The sequence below is a fragment of the Phaenicophaeus curvirostris genome, unplaced genomic scaffold (genome assembly GCF_032191515.1).
Source record: "Phaenicophaeus curvirostris isolate KB17595 unplaced genomic scaffold, BPBGC_Pcur_1.0 scaffold_84, whole genome shotgun sequence".
In the NCBI taxonomy this organism is placed as follows: Eukaryota; Metazoa; Chordata; class Aves; order Cuculiformes; family Cuculidae; genus Phaenicophaeus; species Phaenicophaeus curvirostris.
In genome coordinates this window covers 471219-489771 of record NW_027206706.1, presented here as the reverse complement: position 1 = coordinate 489771, position 18553 = coordinate 471219, and the positions used below count along the sequence as shown (strand labels likewise).

The 18553-nt window shown below is 57.3% G+C and overlaps 3 protein-coding genes across 4 annotated transcripts in view; 2 read left to right on the top strand and 1 right to left on the bottom strand.

The window, feature by feature from the left end:
• The window catches only part of LOC138734506 (syntaxin-1B), a 95185-nt gene that overhangs the window by 40304 nt on the left and 36328 nt on the right, over positions 1-18553 (top strand). The window lies entirely within an intron of this gene.
• On the top strand, positions 430-15634 carry HSD3B7 (hydroxy-delta-5-steroid dehydrogenase, 3 beta- and steroid delta-isomerase 7). 2 transcript variants are annotated; one of them, XR_011339584.1, is made up of 8 exons: positions 430-453; positions 1378-1519; positions 2642-2791; positions 4478-4586; positions 7172-7271; positions 12115-12271; positions 13327-14117; positions 14159-15634. XR_011339584.1 is itself a non-coding variant. In XM_069882199.1 (8 exons), exons 1-8 carry the CDS (start codon positions 442-444, stop codon positions 14382-14384), a joined length of 1077 nt encoding a protein of 358 aa, XP_069738300.1. In that variant the 5' UTR covers positions 430-441; the 3' UTR covers positions 14385-15629. The 2 variants fall into 2 exon arrangements, 1 of the variants encoding a protein (XP_069738300.1); XM_069882199.1 differs by having other exon boundaries at positions 13327-13726; positions 14378-15629.
• LOC138734503 (uncharacterized) lies at positions 15602-18414 on the bottom strand. Its single transcript, XM_069882202.1, has 2 exons — positions 18307-18414; positions 15602-16650 (listed from the first exon to the last, which is right to left on the bottom strand). Exon 2 carries the CDS (start codon positions 16634-16636, stop codon positions 15635-15637), a length of 1002 nt encoding a protein of 333 aa, XP_069738303.1. The 5' UTR covers positions 16637-16650; positions 18307-18414; the 3' UTR covers positions 15602-15634.

Sequence of the window (18553 nt, the reverse complement as noted above, 5' to 3'; positions counted from 1 at the left end):
GAAAGGGGGGTTAAAAGTGTCCGGGGGGGGAAATGGAGGATAAAAAGGGTCCTGAGGGGCAAATGGGGGGGTAAAAAGGGTCCTGGGGGGGTAAAAAGGATCCTGGGGGGGGAAAATGGGGGGTAAAAAGGGTCTTGGGGCAGAAATTGGGGGGTAAAAGGGGTCCTGGAGGGGTAAAAAAGGTCATGGTGGGGTAGAAAAGGGGGGTTAAAAGTGTCCGGGGGGGGGAAATGGGGGGTAAAAAGGATCCTGGAGGGGTAAAAAGGGTCATGGGGGGGTAGAAAGGGGGGTAAAAAGGGTCCCGGGGGGGTAAAAAGGGTCCTGGGGGGGTAAAAAGAGGGTTAAATGGGGGCCCGGGGGGGCAGGAAGGGGGGGAGGTTCCCGTCCGGCCCCGCCCCCCTCGGCCTTGACCCCGCCCCCCCCCGCCCCCCCCGAGCCGCCATGGAGCCCCAGGTACGCCCCGACCCACATCTGGGGGGCTGGGGGACCCTCTGTGGGGCTGGGGACCCGCTATGGGGCTGGGGGGACCCGCTATGGGGCGGGGGGGACCGCTATGGGGCTGGGGGGACCCGCTATGGGGCTGAGGGGACCTGCTATGGGGCTGGGGGGACGCGCTATGGGGCTGGGGGGACCCTCTGTGGGGCTGGGGGGACCCTCTGTGGGGCTGGGGGGACCCGCTATGGGGCACAGGGACCCGCTATGGGGCTGGGGGGACCCTCTGTGGGGCTGGGGGGACCCGCTATGGGGCTGGGGACCCGCTATGGGGCAGGGGGGGACCCTCTGTGGGGCTGGGGGGACCCGCTATGGGGCTGGGGGGACCCACTATGGGGCTGGGGACCCGCTATGGGGCTGGGGGGACCCGCTATGGGGCTGGGGGGACCCTCTGTGGGGCTGGGGGGGACCCGCTATGGGGCTGGGGACCCGCTATGGGGCTGGGGGGACCTGCTATGGGGCTGGGGACCCGCTATGGGGTGGGATCCACATCTGTGGGGCAGCCGGGAGACTGGGGGTCTCTATGGGTCCCTGTGGGGTCTCTGTGGGGTCTCTGTGGGGTCTCTGTGGGGTCTCTGTGGGGTCTGTGGGGTCTCTGTGGGGTCTCTGGGGGGCCCTATGGGGTCTCTGTGGGGTCTCTATGGGGTCTCTGTGGGGTCTCTATGGGGTCTCTGTGGGGTCTCTGTGGGGTCTCTGTGGGGTCTCTATGTGTCCCTATGGGGTCTATGAGGTCCCTACGTGTCCCTGTGGGTCCCTATGGGGTCTATGAGGTCCCTATATGTCCCTATATGTCCCTATGGGTCCCTATGTGTCCCTATGTGTCCCTATGGGGTCTATGAGGTCCCTATACGTCCCTCGGGGTCCCTCGGGGTCTCTGTGGGGCAGGGGCTGGTGTTCGTGGTCACCGGGGGCTGCGGCTTCCTGGGCTCCCACCTGGTGAAGCTGCTGCTGGAGACGGAGCCCGAGCTGCGCGAGCTCCGCGTCTTCGACCGCCGCATCGAGCCCAGCGTCCTCCCCCCGGACCGCGGTGGGTCCCCGACCCACACCTGGGGGGCTCGGCCCCACATCTATGGGTCAGGACCCCCCCCCCAGCCCCATATGGAGGGGGGGGGGAACCAATGTGGGGGGGAACCGAAGTTGAGGGGTGCTCAAGGGGGAAGGAATTTGAGGGGACACCGAGTGGGGGGGGGGGCGGGGGGGTCCTGCCCCACATCTGTGGGGTGGGTTAGGGGGCCCCGTGGGGCGAGATATGGGGCTGTGGGGCAGGAGTGAGATCTATGGGGCAGGATTCAGATCTATGGGGCAGGAGTGAGATCTGTGGGGCAGAAGAGGGGCCTCTGGGGTGGCTTAGGGCCATCTATGGGGCAGGAGTGAGATCTATGGGGCAGGATTCAGATCTATGGGGCAGGAGAGGGGGCTGTGGGGAGGCTTAGGGCCATCTATGGGGCAGGACTGAGATCTATGGGGCAGGACAGAGATCTATAGGGCAGGATTGAGATCTATGGGGCAGGATAGAGATCTATGGGGCAGGATAGAGATCTATGGGGCAGGTTAAGGCCATCTATGGGGCAGAATTGAGCTCTATGGGGCAGGATATGAGGCTATGGGGCAGGATAGAGATCTATGGGGCAGGACTGAGATCTATGGGGCAGGATAGAGATCTATGGGGCAGGATATGAGGCCTATGGGGCAGGTTAAGGCCATCTATGGGGCAGGAGTGAGATCTATGGGGCAGGATAGAGATCTATGGGGCAGGATAGAGATCTATGGGGCAGGTTAAGGCCATCTATGGGGCAGAATTGAGCTCTATGGGGCAGGATATGAGGCTGTGGGGCAGGATAGAGATCTATGGGGCAGGATAGAGATCTATGGGGCAGGATATGAGGCTATGGAGCAGGACTGAGATCTATGGGGCAGGATTGAGATCTATGGGGCAGGTTAAGGCCATCTGTGGGGCAGGATAGAGATCTATGGGGCAGGATTGAGATCTATGGGGCATTTTAGAGCTCTATGGGGCAGGATAGAGCTCTATGGGGCAGGACTGAGATCTATGGGGCAGGCCTGAGCTCTATGGGGCAGGCCGGGGGGCCGTGGGGCGGCTCTATGGGGCAGGGCAGCCCCCCCGAGCGGCCGCCGTGGGTCGCCGTAGGGCGGCTGGTGCTGCTGGAGGGCGACGTGGGGGACGCGGGCGCCGTGGGGCGGGCGCTGGCGGGGGCCGACGTCGTCTTCCACGCGGCGGCGCTGGTCGACGTGTGGGGCAGAGCCAGCAACGAGGCCATCGCCCGCACCAACGTCCAAGGTCGGGGGGCGGCGGGGGGGCGGGGTCTATGGGGCGGGTTGGGGGGCTGGGGGGGGGCTATGGGGCAGAATGGGGGGGCTATGGGGCAGGTTGGGGGGCTGGGGGGGGCTGGGGGGGATTTAGAGGGGTTGGGGCGGCTATGGGGCAGAATGGGGCGCTGTGGGGTGGGTTAGGGGGGCATTTAGAGGGGTTGGGGGGGCTATGGGGCAGAATGGGGCGCTATGGTGCAGGTTGGGGGGCAGGATGGGGCGCTATGGGGCAGGTTGGGGGGCTGTGGGGTGGGTTAGGGGGGGATTTAGAGGGGTTGGGGGGGCTATGGGGCAGAATGGGAGGGTTCGGGGGGGCTATGGGGCAGAATGGGGGGCTGGGGGGGGCTAGGGGGGTATTTAGAGGGGTTGGGGGGCGCTATGGGGCAGGATCGGGATCTGTGGGGCAGGATTGGGATCTATGGGGCAGGATCGGGATCTGTGGGGCAGGCTAGGGGGCGCTATGGGGCAGGATCGGGATCTATGGGGCAGGTTGGGGGGCGCTATGGGGCAGGATTGGGATCTATGGGGCAGGATTGGGATCTGTGGGGCAGGTTGGAGGGCGCTATGGGGCAGGATTGGGATCTATGGGGCAGGATCGGGATCTATGGGGCAGGATTGGGATCTATGGGGCAGGATCGGGATCTATGGGGCAGGATTGGGATCTGTGGGGCAGGTTGGGGGGCGCTATGGGGCAGGATCGGGATCTATGGGGCAGGATCGGGATCTATGGGGCAGGATTGGGATCTATGGGGCAGGATCGGGATCTATGGGGCAGGTTGGGGGGCGCTATGGGGCAGGATCGGGATCTATGGGGCAGGATTGGGATCTATGGGGCAGGTTGGGGGGCGCTATGGGGCAGGATCGGGATCTGTGGGGCAGGCCAGGGGGCGCTATGGGGCAGGATCGGGATCTATGGGGCAGGATTGGGATCTATGGGGCAGGATCGGGATCTATGGGGCAGGATTGGGATCTGTGGGGCAGGTTGGGGGGCGCTATGGGGCAGGATCGGGATCTATGGGGCAGGATCGGGATCTATGGGGCAGGATTGGGATCTATGGGGCAGGATCGGGATCTATGGGGCAGGTTGGGGGGCGCTATGGGGCAGGATCGGGATCTATGGGGCAGGATTGGGATCTATGGGGCAGGTTGGGGGGCGCTATGGGGCAGGATCGGGATCTGTGGGGCAGGCCAGGGGGCGCTATGGGGCAGGATCGGGATCTATGGGGCAGGATTGGGATCTATGGGGCAGGATCGGGATCTATGGGGCAGGATTGGGATCTGTGGGGCAGGTTGGGGGGCGCTATGGGGCAGGATCGGGATCTATGGGGCAGGATCGGGATCTATGGGGCAGGATTGGGATCTATGGGGCAGGATCGGGATCTATGGGGCAGGTTGGGGGGCGCTATGGGGCAGGATCGGGATCTATGGGGCAGGATTGGGATCTATGGGGCAGGTTGGGGGGCGCTATGGGGCAGGATCGGGATCTGTGGGGCAGGCCAGGGGGCGCTATGGGGCAGGGTCGGGATCTATGGGGCAGGATCGGGATCTATGGGGCAGGCTAGGGGGCGCTATGGGGCAGGATCGGGATCTATGGGGCAGGCTAGGGGGCGCTATGGGGCAGGAGGGGGGGTCCGTGCCCCACATCCCTGCCCCACAGGGACCCGGGCCGTGCTGTGGGGCAGCCGGCGGGGGGGCGTGCGCTGGCTCGTCTTCACCAGCAGCATGGAGGTCGTGGGGCCCAACACCCTCGGGGACCCCTTCCTGCGGTAAGGGGGCCGCCCCACAGCTTGGGGGGCCGCCCCATAACTTGGGGGGCTGCCCCATAACTTGGGGGGCCGCCCCATAACTCTGGAGATGTAGGGGGAGCCCAGAATGGGGGGGGGGGGGCTTTAGGACCCGGGAGACTCCTCTGGCCACGCCCCTCGGTGGCCACGCCCACCCCCTCTGGCCACGCCCCCTCCCTCTGGCCACGCCCCCTTTTAAAACCCTTTTTTTCCCCCTTTTCACCTCGTTTTTCGCCCTTTTCACACCATTTTTGGCTCTTTTGCCCCACTTTTGCTGCTTTTCAACCCATTTTTGCTCTTTCTCACCCCATTTTTGCTCTTTTTCATCCCTTTTCACCCCTTTTCACCCCTTTTCACCCCATTTTTGGCCTTTTTGCCTCACTTTTGCTGCTTTTCACCCCATTTTTGCCCTTTTTCACCCGTTTTCACCTCATTTTTGCTACTTTTCACCCCATTTTTGCTCTTTTTCCCCATTTTTGCTCTTTCTCACCCCATTTTTGCTCTTTTTCATCCCTTTTCACCCCATTTTTGGCTTTTTTGCCCACTTTTGCTGCTTTTCACCCCATTTTTGCTCTTTTTCACCCGTTTTCACCTCATTTTTGCTACTTTTCACCCCATTTTTGCCCCTTTTTCCCCATTTTTGCTCTTTCTCACCCCATTTTTGCTCTTTTTCATCCCTTTTCACCCCATTTTTGGCTCTCTTGCCCACTTTTGCTGCTTTTCACCCCATTTTTGCTCTTTTTCACCCCTTTTCACCCCATTTTTTCCCCTTTTCACCCCAGTTTTGGTCCTTTTCACCCCATTTTTGGCCCTTTCGCCCCACTTTTGCTGCTTTTCACCCCATTTTTGGCCCTTTTTCACCCCTTTTCACCCCATTTTTCTCTTTTTCACCCCACTTTTGCCCCTTTTGCTCCACTTTTGCTGCTTTTCACCCCATTTTTGCTCTTTTTCACTGCTTTTCACCCCATTTTTGCCCCTTTTCACCCCAGTTTTGGTCCTTTTGCCTCACTTTTGCCTCACTTTTGCCTCTTTTAACCAAATTTTTGCTCTTTTTCACCCCTTTTCACCCCATTTTTGCCCTTTTCCACCCCATTTTTGGCCCTTTTGCCCCACTTTTGCTGCTTTTAACCCCATTTTTGCTCTTTTTCACCCCTTTCCACCCCATTTTTGCCCCTTTTCACCCCACTTCTGCCCCTTTTGCCCCACTTTTGCTGCTTTTCACCCCATTTTTGCTCTTTTTACCCCTTTTCACCCATTTTTTGGCCCTTTTCACCCCATTTTTGGCCTTTTTGCCCTGTTTTTGCTGCTTTTCACCCCGTTTTTGCCCTTTTTCCACCCCTTTTTTCCCCATTTTTGCTGCTTTTCACCCCATTTTTGCCCCTTTTCACCCCTTTTCACCCCATCTTTGCCCCTTTTCACCCCGTTTTTGCCCTTTTTTCACCCCTTTTTTCCCCATTTTTGCTGCTTTTCACCCCATTTTTGCCCTTTTTCACCCCTTTTCACCCCATTTTTGCCCCTTTTCACCCCATTTTTGGCCTTTTTGCCCCACTTTTGCTGCTTTTCACCCCATTTTAGGCCCTTTTACCCCTTTTACCCCATTTTTTGCCCTTTTTTACCCCTTTTCACCCCATTTTTGCTGCTTTTCACCCCACTTTTGCCCCTTTTGCCCCACTTTTGCTGCTTTTCACCCCATTCTTGCTCTTTTTCACCCCTTTTCACCCCATTTTTGGCCCTTTTGCCCCACTTTTGCTGCTTTTCACCCCATTTTAGGCCCTTTTACCCCTTTTACCCCATTTTTTGCCCTTTTTTACCCCTTTTCACCCCATTTTTGCTGCTTTTCACCCCACTTTTGCCCCTTTTGCCCCACTTTTGCTGCTTTTCACCCCATTCTTGCTCTTTTTCACCCCTTTTCACCCCATTTTTGGCCCTTTTGCCCCACTTTTGCTGCTTTTCACCCCATTTTAGGCCCTTTTACCCCTTTTACCCCATTTTTTGCCCTTTTTTACCCCTTTTCACCCCATTTTTGCTGCTTTTCACCCCATTTTTGGCCCTTTTGCCCCACTTTTGCTGCTTTTCACCCCGTTTTTTGCCATTTTTCACCCCTTTTCACCCCATTTTTGCCCCTTTTGCCCCATTTTTGCTGCTTTTCACCCCATTTTTTGCTCTTTTTCACCCCTTTTCACCCCATTTTTGCCCGTTTTCACCACAATTTTGCCCTTTTTCACCCCTTTTCACCCCATTTTTGCCCTTTTCACCCCATTTTTTTCCCCTTTTCTCCCCATTTTTGCCCTTTTTGCCCCACTTTTGTTGCTTTTCACCCCATTTTTGCCTTTTTTCACCCCTTTTCACCCCTTTTTCACCCCTTTTCACCCCATTTTTGCCCTTTCTCACCCCATTTTTGGCCCTTTTCCCCCACTTTTGCTGCTTTTCACCCCTTTTTTGTCCTTTTTCACCCCTTTTCCCCTCTCTTTTGGCCATTTTCTCCCCATTTTTGCCCTTTTCCCTTCATTTTTTTCCCTTTTTCCACTCATTTTCCCCGTTTCTGTCCCTTTTCGCCCCGATCCCAGGGGCTCGGAGGAGACTCCGTACCGGACGCGCCTGGTGGAGCCGTACGCCCGCAGCAAAGCCCAGGCCGAGCGCCTCGTCCTCAGCAGCAACGGGGCCAGCGTGCGTGGGGACCCCGAAAACGGGGAGAGGGACCCCGAAAATGGGGAGAGGGACCCCGAAAATGGGAGAAAAGACCCCCAAAAATGGGAAAAGGGACCCCAAAATGGGAGAAAAAACCCAGAAAATGGGAAAATGGACTCTGAAAATGGGAAAAGGGACCCCAAAGATTGGGAAAAGGACCCCAAAATGGGGAGAGGGATCCTGAAAATGGGAGAAAGGACCCCCAAAAATGGGAGAAGAAACCCAGGAAATGGGAAAAGGGACCCTGAAAATGGGAAAAGAGACCCCAGAGATGGGAAAAGGGACCCCAAAAATGGGAAAAGGGATCCAAAAATGGGAGAAGGGACTCCGAAAATGGGAAAATGGACTCTGAAAATGGGAAAAGGGACCCCAAAGATTGGGAAAAGGACCCCAAAATGGGAGAAGGGATCCCAAAATTGGGAAAGGGACCCCAAAAATGGGGAGAGGGACCCCAAAAATGGGAGAAAAAGCCCAGAAAATGGGAAAAGAGACCCCAAAATGGGGGAAGGGACCCTGAAAATGGGAAAAGGGACCCCAAAGATTGGGAAAAGGACCCCAAAATGGGAGAAGGGATCCCAAAATGGGAAAAGGGACCCTGAAAATGGGAGAAGGGGCCCTGAAAATGGGAAAAGGGACCCTGAAAATGGGAGAAGGGGCCCTGAAAATGGGAAAAGGGACACCAAAAAAGGGAAAAGGGACCCCAAAAATGAGAGAAGGGACCCCAAAATGGGAAAAGGGACCCCAAAAAAGGGAAAAGGAATCCTGAAATGGGAAAAGGGACCCTGAGAATGAGAGAAAGGACACCAAAAAAGGGAAAAGGGACCCCAAAATGGGAGAAGGGACCCCGAAAATGAGAGAAGGGACCCCAAAATGGGCCTTTAAAATGGGAAAAGGGACCCCAAAAATGGGAGAAGAGACCCCAGAGATGGGAAAAGGGACCCCAAAAAAGGGAAAAGGGGCCTTTAATATGGGAAAATGACCCCAAAATTGGGAAAAGGACCCCATAAATGGGAGAAGAGACCCTGAAAATGGGAAAAGGGACCTCAAAATGGGAGTTTTGAACCCAAAAATGGGAGAAAGGAGCCCAAAAAGGGGAAAAGGGATCCTGAAGTAAGAAAAACAAGCCCCAAAATGGGAAAATGGACACTAAAAAAGGGAAAAGGGACCTCAAAATGGGAGAAAGGACCACAAAAATGGGAAAAGGGACCCTGAAAATGGGAAAAGGGACCCCAAAATGGGAGAAAGGGGCCTCAAAAATGGGAAAATTGACCCTAAAAATGGGAAAAGGGACCTCGAAATCGGAAGAAGGAACCTAAAAAGGGAAAACGGACCTTTAAAATGGGAAAAGGGACCCTGAAAATGTGAAAAGGGACCTCAAAATGGGAGAAGGGACCCTGAAAATGGGAAAAGGGACCCTGAAAATGGGAAAAGGGATCCCAAAAAATGGGAAAAGGGACCCAAAAAAAGGGAAAATGGGCCTTTAAAATTGGAAAAGGGGCCTCAAAATGGAAAAAGGGGCCTTTAAAATGGAAAAAGGGACCCCAAAAATGGGAAAATTGACCATAAAATGGGGAAAGGGACCTCAAAATGGGAAGAGGGACCCTGAAAATGGGAAAAGGGACCTCAAAATGGGAAAAGGGGCCTTTAAAATGGGAAAAGGGGCCCTGAAAATGGGAAAGGGGCCCTGAAAATGGGAAAAGGGACACCAAAAATGGGAGAAGGGACCCCGAAAATGGGAGAAGGGACCCTGAAATGGGAAAAGGGACCCTGAAAATGGGAAAAGATCCCCAAAAATGGGAAAAGGTCCCCAAAAATGGGAGAAGAGACACCAGAGATGGGGAAAAGGGACCCCAAAAATGGGAAAAGGGACCCTGAAATAGGAAAAGGGACCCTGAAAATGGGTGAAGGGGCCTCAAAATGGGAAAAGGGACCCCAAAAATGGGAAAAGGGACCCTGAAAATGGGAAAAGGGACCCTGAAAATGGGTGAAGGGGCCTCAAAAATGGGAAAAGGGACCCCAAAAATGGGAGAAGGGACCCCAAAAATGGGAAAAGGGACCCTGAAAATAGGAAAAGAGACCTCAAAATGGGAAAAGGGACCTTTAAAATGGGAGAAGGGACCCCAAAAATGGGAAAAGGGACCCTGAAAATGGGAAAAGGGACCTCAAAATGGGAAAAGGGACCTTGAAAATGGGAAAAGGGACCCTAAAAATGGGAAAAGGGACCTCAAAATGGGAAAAGGGACCCTGAAAATGGGAAAAGGGACCCTAAAAATGGGAAAAGGGGCCTTTAAAATGGGAAAAGGGACCCCAAAAATGGGAAAAGGGGCCTTTAAAATGGGAAAAGGGACCCCAAAAATGGGAAAAGGGGCCTTTAAAATGGGAAAAGGGACCCCAAAAATGGGAAAAGGGACCCCGAAAATGGGAGAAGGGACCCTGAAATGGGAAAAGGGACCCTGAAAATGGGAGAAGGGACCTCAAAATGGGAAGAGGAAACCTAAAATGGGAAAAGGGACCCCAAAAATGGGAGAAGGGACCTTGAAATGGGAAAAGGGACCCCAAAAATGGGAAAAGGGACAACAAAAAAGGGAAAAAAGACCCCAAAATGGGAGAAGGGATCCCAAAAATGGGAAAAGGGACCCTGAAATGGGAAAAGGGACCCTGAAAATGGGTGAAGGGGCCTCAAAAATGGGAAAAGGGACCCCAAAAATGGGAGAAGGGACCCCAAAAATGGGAAAAGGGACCCTGAAAATAGGAAAAGAGACCTCAAAATGGGAAAAGGGACCTTTAAAATGGGAGAAGGGACCCCAAAAATGGGAAAAGGGACCCTGAAAATGGGAAAAGGGACCTCAAAATGGGAAAAGGGACCTTGAAAATGGGAAAAGGGACCTCAAAATGGGAAAAGGGACCTTGAAAATGGGAAAAGGGACCTCAAAATGGGAAAAGGGACCCTGAAAATGGGAAAAGGGACCTCAAAATGGGAGAAGGGGCCCTGAAAATGGGAAAAGGGACCTCAAAATGGGAAAAGGGACCTTGAAAATGGGAAAAGGGACCTCAAAATGGGAAAAGGGACCTCAAAATGGGAGAAGGGGCCTCAAAAATGGGAAAAGGGTCCCAAAAATGGGAAAAGGGGGCTTTAAAATGGGAAAAGGGACCTCAAAATGGGAGAAGGGACCCTGAAAATGGGAAAAGGGACCCTGAAAATGGGAAAAGGGACCCTGAAAATGGGAAAAGGGACCCTGAAAATGGGAAAAGGGACAACAAAAAAGGGAAAAGGGACCCCAAAATGGGAGAAGGGATCCCAAAAATGGGAAAAGGGACCCTGAAAATGGGAAAAGTGACCTCAAAATGGGAAGAAGGAACCTAAAATGGGAAAAGGGACCCCAAAAATGGGAGAAGGGATCCCAAGAATGGGAAAAGGGACCCAAAAAAAGGGAAAAGGGGGCTTTAAAATGGGAAAAGGGACCTCAAAATGGGAAGAGGGACCCTGAAAATGGGAAAGGGGTCCTCAAAATGGGAAAAGGGACCCTGAAAATGGGAAAGGGGACCTCAAAATGGGAAAAGGGACCCTGAAAATGGGAAAAGGGCCCCCAAAATGGGAAAATTGACCCTAAAAATGGGAAAAGGGACCTCAAAATGGGAAAAGGGACCTAAAATGGGAAAAGGGACCCAAAAAATGGGAGAAGGGATCCCAAAAATGGGAAAAGGGACCCCAAAAAAGGGAAAAGGGACCTTTAAAATGGGAAAAGGGACCTCAAAATGTGAAAAGGGGCCTTTAAAATGGGAAAAGGGACCTTTAAAATGGGAAAAGGGACCACAAAAAAAGGGAAAATTGACCATAAAATGGGAAAAAGGACCTCAAAATGGGAAGAGGGACCCTGAAAATGGGAAAGGGGACCTCAAAATGGGAAAAGGAGCCCTGAAAATGGGAAAAGGGGCCCTGAAAATGGGAAAAGGGGCCCTGAAAATGGGAAAAGGGACACCAAAATGGGAAAAGGGGCCCTGAAAATGGGAAAAGGGACCCTGAAAATTGGAAAAGGGACCTCAAAATGGAAAAAGGGACCCCAAAATGGGAAGAGGGAACCTAAAATGGGAAAAGGGACCTCAAAAATGGGAGAAGGGATCCCAAAAAAGGGAAAAGGGACCCTAAAAATGGGAAAAGGGACCCTAAAAATGGGAAAAGGGATCTCAAAATGGGAAGAAGGAACCTAAAATGGGAAAATGGACCTAAAAAATGGGAAAAGGGACCCAAAAAAAGGGAAAAGGGGCCTTTAAAATGGGAAAAGGGACCCTGAAAATGGGAAAAGGGACCCTAAAAATGGGAAAAGGGACCTCAAAATGGGAAAAGGGACCCTGAAAATGGGAAAAGGGACCCCAAAATGGGAAAAGGGACCTCAAAATGGGAAGAGGGAACCTAAAATGGGAAAAGGGACCCCAAAAATGGGAGAAGGGACCCCAAAAGGGGAAAAGGGACCCTGAAAATGGGAAAAGGGACCCTGAAAACGGGAAAAGGGACCCCAAAAATGGGAGAAGGGACCCCAAAAGGGGAAAATGGGCCCTGAAAATGGGAAAAGAGACCCTGAAAATGGGAAAAGGGACCCTCAAAATGGGAAAAGGGTCCTCAAAATGGGAAGAGGGACCCCAAAAATGAGAGAATGGACCCCAAAATGGGAAAAGGGACCCTGAAAATGGGAAAAGGGACCTTTAAAATGGGAAAAGGGACCCCAAAAATGGGAAAAGGGACCCCAAAAATGGGGGCTTTGACCCCCAAAAAGGGGATGTGGGAGTTGTGGGTCTGCCCCCCAAGTTGTGGGGCGCCCCGCAGGTGTCGGGGGGCCGCCGGCTGGTGACGCTGTCGCTGCGCCCCACGGGGATCTACGGGGAGGGGCACCCCATCCTCGCCCAGTTCTACCGGCGCGCCGTGGGGCGCTGGCTGCCCCGAACCCTGCCGCCCCACGCCGAGCACGCCCGCGTCTACGTCGGTGAGACCCACGGCCCCATCGCCTGCCCCATAGCGGCCCTTCTGCCCCATCGCCTGCCCCATAGCGGCTCCTCAGACCCATCTCCTGCCCCATAGCGGCCCCTCAGACCCATCTCCTGCCCCATAGCGGCTCCTCTGCCCCATCTCCTGCCCCATAGCGGCTCCTCAGACCCATCTCCTGCCCCATAGCGGCCCCTCAGACCCATCTCCTGCCCCATATCCAGCCCCATAGCGGCCCACTTCCCAGCCCCACAACCCACCCCATAACCCCCTTCTGAGCCCCATAGCCCCCTCCCAGCCCCATATCCCACCCCGTACCCCACTTCCCAGCCCCATAACCCACCCCGTACCCCATTCCCAGCCCCATAACCCACCCCATAACCCCCTTCTGAGCCCCATAGCCCCCTCCCAGCCCCATAACCCACCCCGTACCCCACTTCCCAGCCCCACAACCCACCCCATAACCCCCTTCTGAGCCCCATAGCCCCCTCCCAGCCCCATATCCCACCCCATAACCCCCTTCTGAGCCCCATAGCCCCCTCCCAGCCCCATATCCCACCCCGTACCCCCCTTCCCAGCCCCATAACCCACCCCATAACCCCCTTCCCAGCCCCATAACCCACCCCTGTACCCCATTCCCAGCCCCATAACCCACCCCGTACCCCACTTCCCAGCCCCATAACCCACCCCATACCCCATTCCCAGCCCCACAACCCCATTCCCAGCCCCATAACCCACCCCATAACCCCCTTCCCAGCCCCATAACCCACCCCGTACCCCACTTCCCAGCCCCATAACCCACCCCATACCCCATTCCCAGCCCCACAACCCCATTCCCAGCCCCATATCCCACCCCAGCACCCCATAACCCACCCCGTACCCCATTCCCAGCCCCATATCCCACCCCATAACCCCCTTCTGAGCCCCATAGCCCCCTCCCAGCCCCATATCCCACCCCATACCCCCCTTCCCAGCCTCATCCACTACTCCCTGCCCCACAACCTTCCCTGTACCCCACTTCCCAGCCCCACATCTCCCCCCCTGCCCCCTCTCCAGGCAACGTGGCCTGGATGCACATCCTGGCGGCCCGCGCCGCCCGCCGCTCCCCGTCCCTGGTGGGCGGCGACGTCTTCTTCTGCTACGACTCGTCCCCTTACGCCTCCTACGAGGACTTCAACATGTTCTTCCTGGGCGCCCTGGGGCTGCGCCTGTGGGGCTGGCGGCTCCCCGGGTGCCTCCTGGCGCTGGCCGCCCGCCTCAACGCCCTCCTGCGCCGCCTGCTCAGCCCCGTCTGGCCCTACGCCCCCCTCCTCAACCCCTACACCCTGGCCGTGGCCTCCACCCCCTTCAGCGTCCGCACCGACAAGGCCCAGCGCCGCTTCGGCTACCGGCCGCGCTTCACCTGGGACCAGGCCCGGGAACGCACCGTCCAGTGGCTCAGGGGCCTCCAGGCGGCGTGAGTGGCCGCCGGGCGACGGGATCGGCCTCTCCTCCTCATTTGAAGGGGGAGCCGGGACGGGTTTGGGCTCTAACCCTGATTCTAAGTGGGATCCAGGCTGGGTTTTGGCTCTAACCCTGATTCTAAGAGGAATCCAGGCCGGGTTTTGGCTCTAACCCTGATTCTAAGTGGGATCCGGGCCGGGTTTTGGCTCTAACCCTGATTCTAAGTGGGACCCAGGCCGGGTTTTGGCTCCTACTCCAGTTCAGGATGGGATCCGGGCCAGGTTTTGTTTCCTACTCCAGTTCAGGATGGGCTCCAGGCCGGGTTTTGTTTCCTACTCCAGTTCAGGATGGGCTCCAGGCCGGGTTTTGGCTCCTACTCCAGTTCAGGATGGGATCCGGGACGGGTTTTGGCTCTAACCCTGATTCTAAGTAGGCTCCAGGCCAGGTTTTGGCTCCTACTCCAGTTCAGGATGGGATCCGGCCGGGTTTTGGCTCTAATCCTGGTTCTAAGTGGGATCCAGGCCGGGATTTGGCTCTAACCTTGATCCCAATGGAGATCCAGGCCAGGATTTGACTCTAATCCTGATTCTAAGTGGGCTCCAGGCCGGGTTTTGGTTCCTACTCCAGTTCAGGATGGGCTCTAGGCCGGGTTTTCCTCCCCCAGGTCCTGATCCGGCTCCGCCTCCGCGTCCCCCGGGCTCCGGCTCCAGGTTTTCCACCTCCCCCCATCTCCTCCCTCCTTTCCCGGCTCGTTTGCATCTCCTTACGACCAATTAAAGGGACCTGACCCCCCAGCAACATGGCCGCCGGGTGTGATGGTGAGGGCAAGATGGCCGCCGGGGCTGGCGGTCACACCAAGATGGCGGCCGGTCCCACCAAGATGGCGGCCAGTCCCCAAAATGGCTACCAGATCCGCCAAGATGGCTGCCGGAAAGACAAAGATGGCCGCTACTCATCCCAATATGGCTGCCTGTTCAACATGGCCGCCAGGCGAGCTAAGATGGCCGCCAGAGACGGAGTAGTAAATCCAAGATGGCCACCAGTGACACCACCCAATCCAAGATGGCCACCATTGACCACACCCAATCCAAGATGGCCGCCATTGACCACACCCAATCCAAGATGGCCGCCAATGACCCCTACCCAATCCAAGATGGCCGCCATTGACCCCTACCCAATCCAAGATGGCCGCCATTGACCCCCTACCCAATCCAAGATGGCCGCCATTGACCCCCTACCCAATCCAAGATGGCCGCCATTGACCCCCTACCCAATCCAAGATGGCCGCCATTGACCCCTACCCTATCCAAGATGGCCGCCATTGACCCCCTACCCAATCCAAGATGGCCGCCATTGGCCCCTCTTGGCAGCCATCTTGGATCAGGTGGCATTGAGGGCGGCCATCTTGGATTGGCGGCCATCTTGGATCGGCGGCCATCTTGGATCGGCGGCCATCTTGGATCGGCGGCCATCTTGGAACAGAGACTCCCTAGTACTGAGCTGGCAGCCATCTTGGACCCGGCAGCCATCTTGGACCCGGCAGCCATCTTGGATCCAGCAGCCATCTTGGATTCTAGGTCTCCATTTCGAGCCCCAACCCCTTTTTGGCTTGGCAGCCATCTTGGAATGGCGACCCTGTAACACTGAGCTGGCAGCCATCTTGGATTCGGCAGCCATCTTGAATCCGGCAGCCATCTTGAATCTGGCAGCCATCTTGAATCCGGCAGCCATCTTGAATCCGGCAGCCATCTTGGATTCCAGGCCCCCTTTTGAGAGCCCCAACCCCTTTTTGGCTTGGCGGCCATCTTGAATCCGGCCGCCATCTTGGTTTCCCTCCATTTTGACCTCACCGGACGCCATTTTGAGGCCGTTTCGAGACCTGTTGGGGCTTTTTTTTCATGGTTTATTGAGGAATTAAATATTATGGGATGTCGCTGGTGGCCGTGGCAGCGGCCCCCTTCACCTCGTCCGCGGCCGCGGCCTCCGCCGAGGCCCGGAAGGTGCCCAGCCTGCCTCCCGCTTGCCCGGTGGCCACGGTGGCTACCAAGGGCTGGACGTGGCCACCGTCCTCCTCCTCCTCGGCGAAGGGAACCGGCCCCGCCCAGGGCCCCAAGATGGTGGAGCCCGAGCGGCGCCGCCGGCGCACCAAGATGGCCGCCGCTAGCCCCGTGGCTACCAACGCGGCCACCGCGGCCACCGCCACCCCCCACCACAGCCACGAGGGCCCCGGGGCCACTGGCGGCTCCTCCGTGGCCACCAAGGGGGGTTGGTGGCCCACAGGGTGGGGTTGGTGGCCCACGGGGCGGGGTTGGTGGCCCACGGTGGGGGTTTGGTGGCCCACAGGGCCGGGTTGGTGGCCCACAGGGGTCATCGAGGCCGGTTCCTGGCTCCTGGTGGTCACCAAGGTGGGATGGTGGCCCAGGGTGGTGGTTTGGTAGCCCAAGGTGCTATCTTGGTAGCCCAACGTGGTGTCTTGGTGGCCCAAGGTGGTGGTTTGGTAGCCCAGGGTGACCTCTTGGTAGCCCAAGGTGGTATCTTGGTAGCCCGGGGTGATTTTCAAGGCCGGTTCCTCCCTCTTGGTGGTCTCCGAGGTGGGATGTGAGCCCAGGGAGGTCTCTTGGTAGCCCAGGGAGGTCTCTTGGTAGCCCAAGGTGGTGGTTTGGTAGCCCAAGGCGGCTTTCGAGGCCGGTTCCTCCCGCTCCGTGGCCACCGAGATCCCTCGGAAGCCCTCGGTGGCCGCTCGGGAGCCGCTGGTGGCCACCTCGGTGATTCGGTAGCCCCAGGGGGTCACCCCGGGGCTTTGGGAGCCCAGCGGGTCCTCGGTGGCCACCGGGGGGGGGTCGGTGGCCACCGGGGGGGGGTCGGTGGCCACCAGGGCCCAGAGGGAGACGAGCAGCAGGGCTCGGGGGGGGCGGCGACCCATGGCGAGAGGGGGAGCTGGGGGGCGAGGGGGGGGGGTCAGGTGGCCCCGGAGTGACCCCTGGTAGCCCCATAGACCCCACAGCAGCCCCATAGCAGCCCCATAGACCCCACAGCAGCCCCATAGACCCTATAGGAGCCCCATAGACCCCATAGCAGCCCCATAGACCCCATAGCAGCCCCATAGCAGCCCCATAGACCCTATAGGAGCCCCATAGACCCCATAGAGACCCCATAGCAGCCCCATAGACCCTATAGAGACCCCATAGGCCCCATAGCAGCCCCATAGACCCTATAGAGACCCCATAGGCCCTATAGAGACCCCATAGACCCCATAGAGACTCCATAGACCCCATAGCAGCCCCATAGCAGCCCCACAGCAGCCCCATAGCAGCCCCATAGACCCAATAGCAGCCCCGTAGACCCTATAGCAGCCCCATAGCAGCCCCATAGCCCCTATAGGAGCCCCATAGCAGCCCCATAGACCCTATAGCTGCCCCATAGACCCCATAGCAGCCCCATAGACCCTATAGGAGCCCCATAGACCCCATAGAGACCCCATAGACCCCATAGCAGCCCCATAGACACTATAGCACCCCCATAGACCCTATAGAGACCCCATAGCAGCCCCATAGCAGCCCCATAGACCCTATAGGAGCCCCATAGCAGCCCCATAGACCCCATAGCTGCCCCATAGACCCCATAGCAGCCCCATAGCAGCCCCATAGACCCCATAGCAGCCCTATAGCTGCCCCATAGACCCCATAGACAACCTATTGGAGCCCCATAGACCCCATAGCAGCCCCATAGCAGCCCCATAGACCCTATAGGAGTCCCATAGACCCCATAGCAGCCCCATAGCAGCCCCATAGCAGCCCCATAGAACCTATAGCAGCCCCATAGCAGCCCCATAGCAGCCCCATAGCAGCCCCATAGCAGCCCCATAGACCTTATAGCTGCCCCATAGCTGCCCCATAGCAGCCCCATAGACCCTATAGCAGCCCCATAGCCCCCATAGAAGCCCCATAGACCCCATAGAAGCCCCATAGACCCCATAGGAGCCCCATAGACCCTATAGGAGCCCCATAGGAGCCCCATAGACCCCATAGCAGCCCCATAGCAGCCCCGTAGACCCTATAGCAGCCCCATAGCAGCCCCATAGACCCCATAGCAGCCCCATAGACCCTATAGGAGCCCCATAGACCCCATAGCAGCCCCATAGACCCCATAGCAGCCCCATAGCAGCCCCATAGACCCCATAGCAGTCCCATAGACCCTATAGGAGCCCCATAGACCCCATAGCAGCCCCATAGCAGCCCCATAGCAGCCCCATAGACCCCATAGCATCCCCGTAGACCCTATAGCTGCCCCATAGACCCCATAGCAGCCCCGTAGACCGTATAGCAGCCCCATAGCAGCCCCATAGACCCTATAGCTGCCCCATAGCAGCCCCATAAACCCCATAGCAGCCCCATAGACCCCATAGCATCCCCGTAGACCCTATAGCTGCCCCATAGCAGCCCCATAGCAGCCCCATAGACCCCATAGCAGCCCCATAGGAGCCCCATAGACCCTATAGGAGCCCCATAGCAGCCCCATAGACCCCATAGGAGCCCTATAGACCCTATAGGGGCCCCATAGACCCTATAGGAGCCCCATAGCCCCCCCCCGTACCTGTGGGTCGTGTGGGGCGGAAGCGGGGAGGAAGCGCTCAGGGTGGAGCCGCTCGTGGGGCAGCACTGGGAGGGCCCCAGTTCAGCCCAGTCCCTCCCAGTTAACGGTTCCTGCCACCCCCGGGGCCTCCCAGTCCCCCCAGTCCCTCCCAGTCCCCCCAGTCCCCCCAGTCCCTCCCAGGCCCCCCAGTCCCTCCCAGTCCCTCCCAGTCCCCCCAGTCCCCCCAGTCCCTCCCAGTCCCCCCAGT

What these genes read in the sequence shown, in the direction of transcription:
- LOC138734503 (XM_069882202.1), bottom strand. Translation starts at nt 16,636, where the DNA reads ATGGGTCGCCGCCCCCCCCGAGCCCTGCTGCTCGTCTCCCTCTGGGCC.
- HSD3B7 (XM_069882199.1), top strand. An exon ending in CGCCCGCACCAACGTCCAAG is followed by an intron (nt 2,792 to 4,477) that starts GTCGGGGGGCGG and finishes CCTGCCCCACAG; the next exon opens with GGACCCGGGCCGTGCTGTGG. An exon ending in GCACGCCCGCGTCTACGTCG is followed by an intron (nt 12,272 to 13,326) that starts GTGAGACCCACG and finishes CCCCCTCTCCAG; the next exon opens with GCAACGTGGCCTGGATGCAC.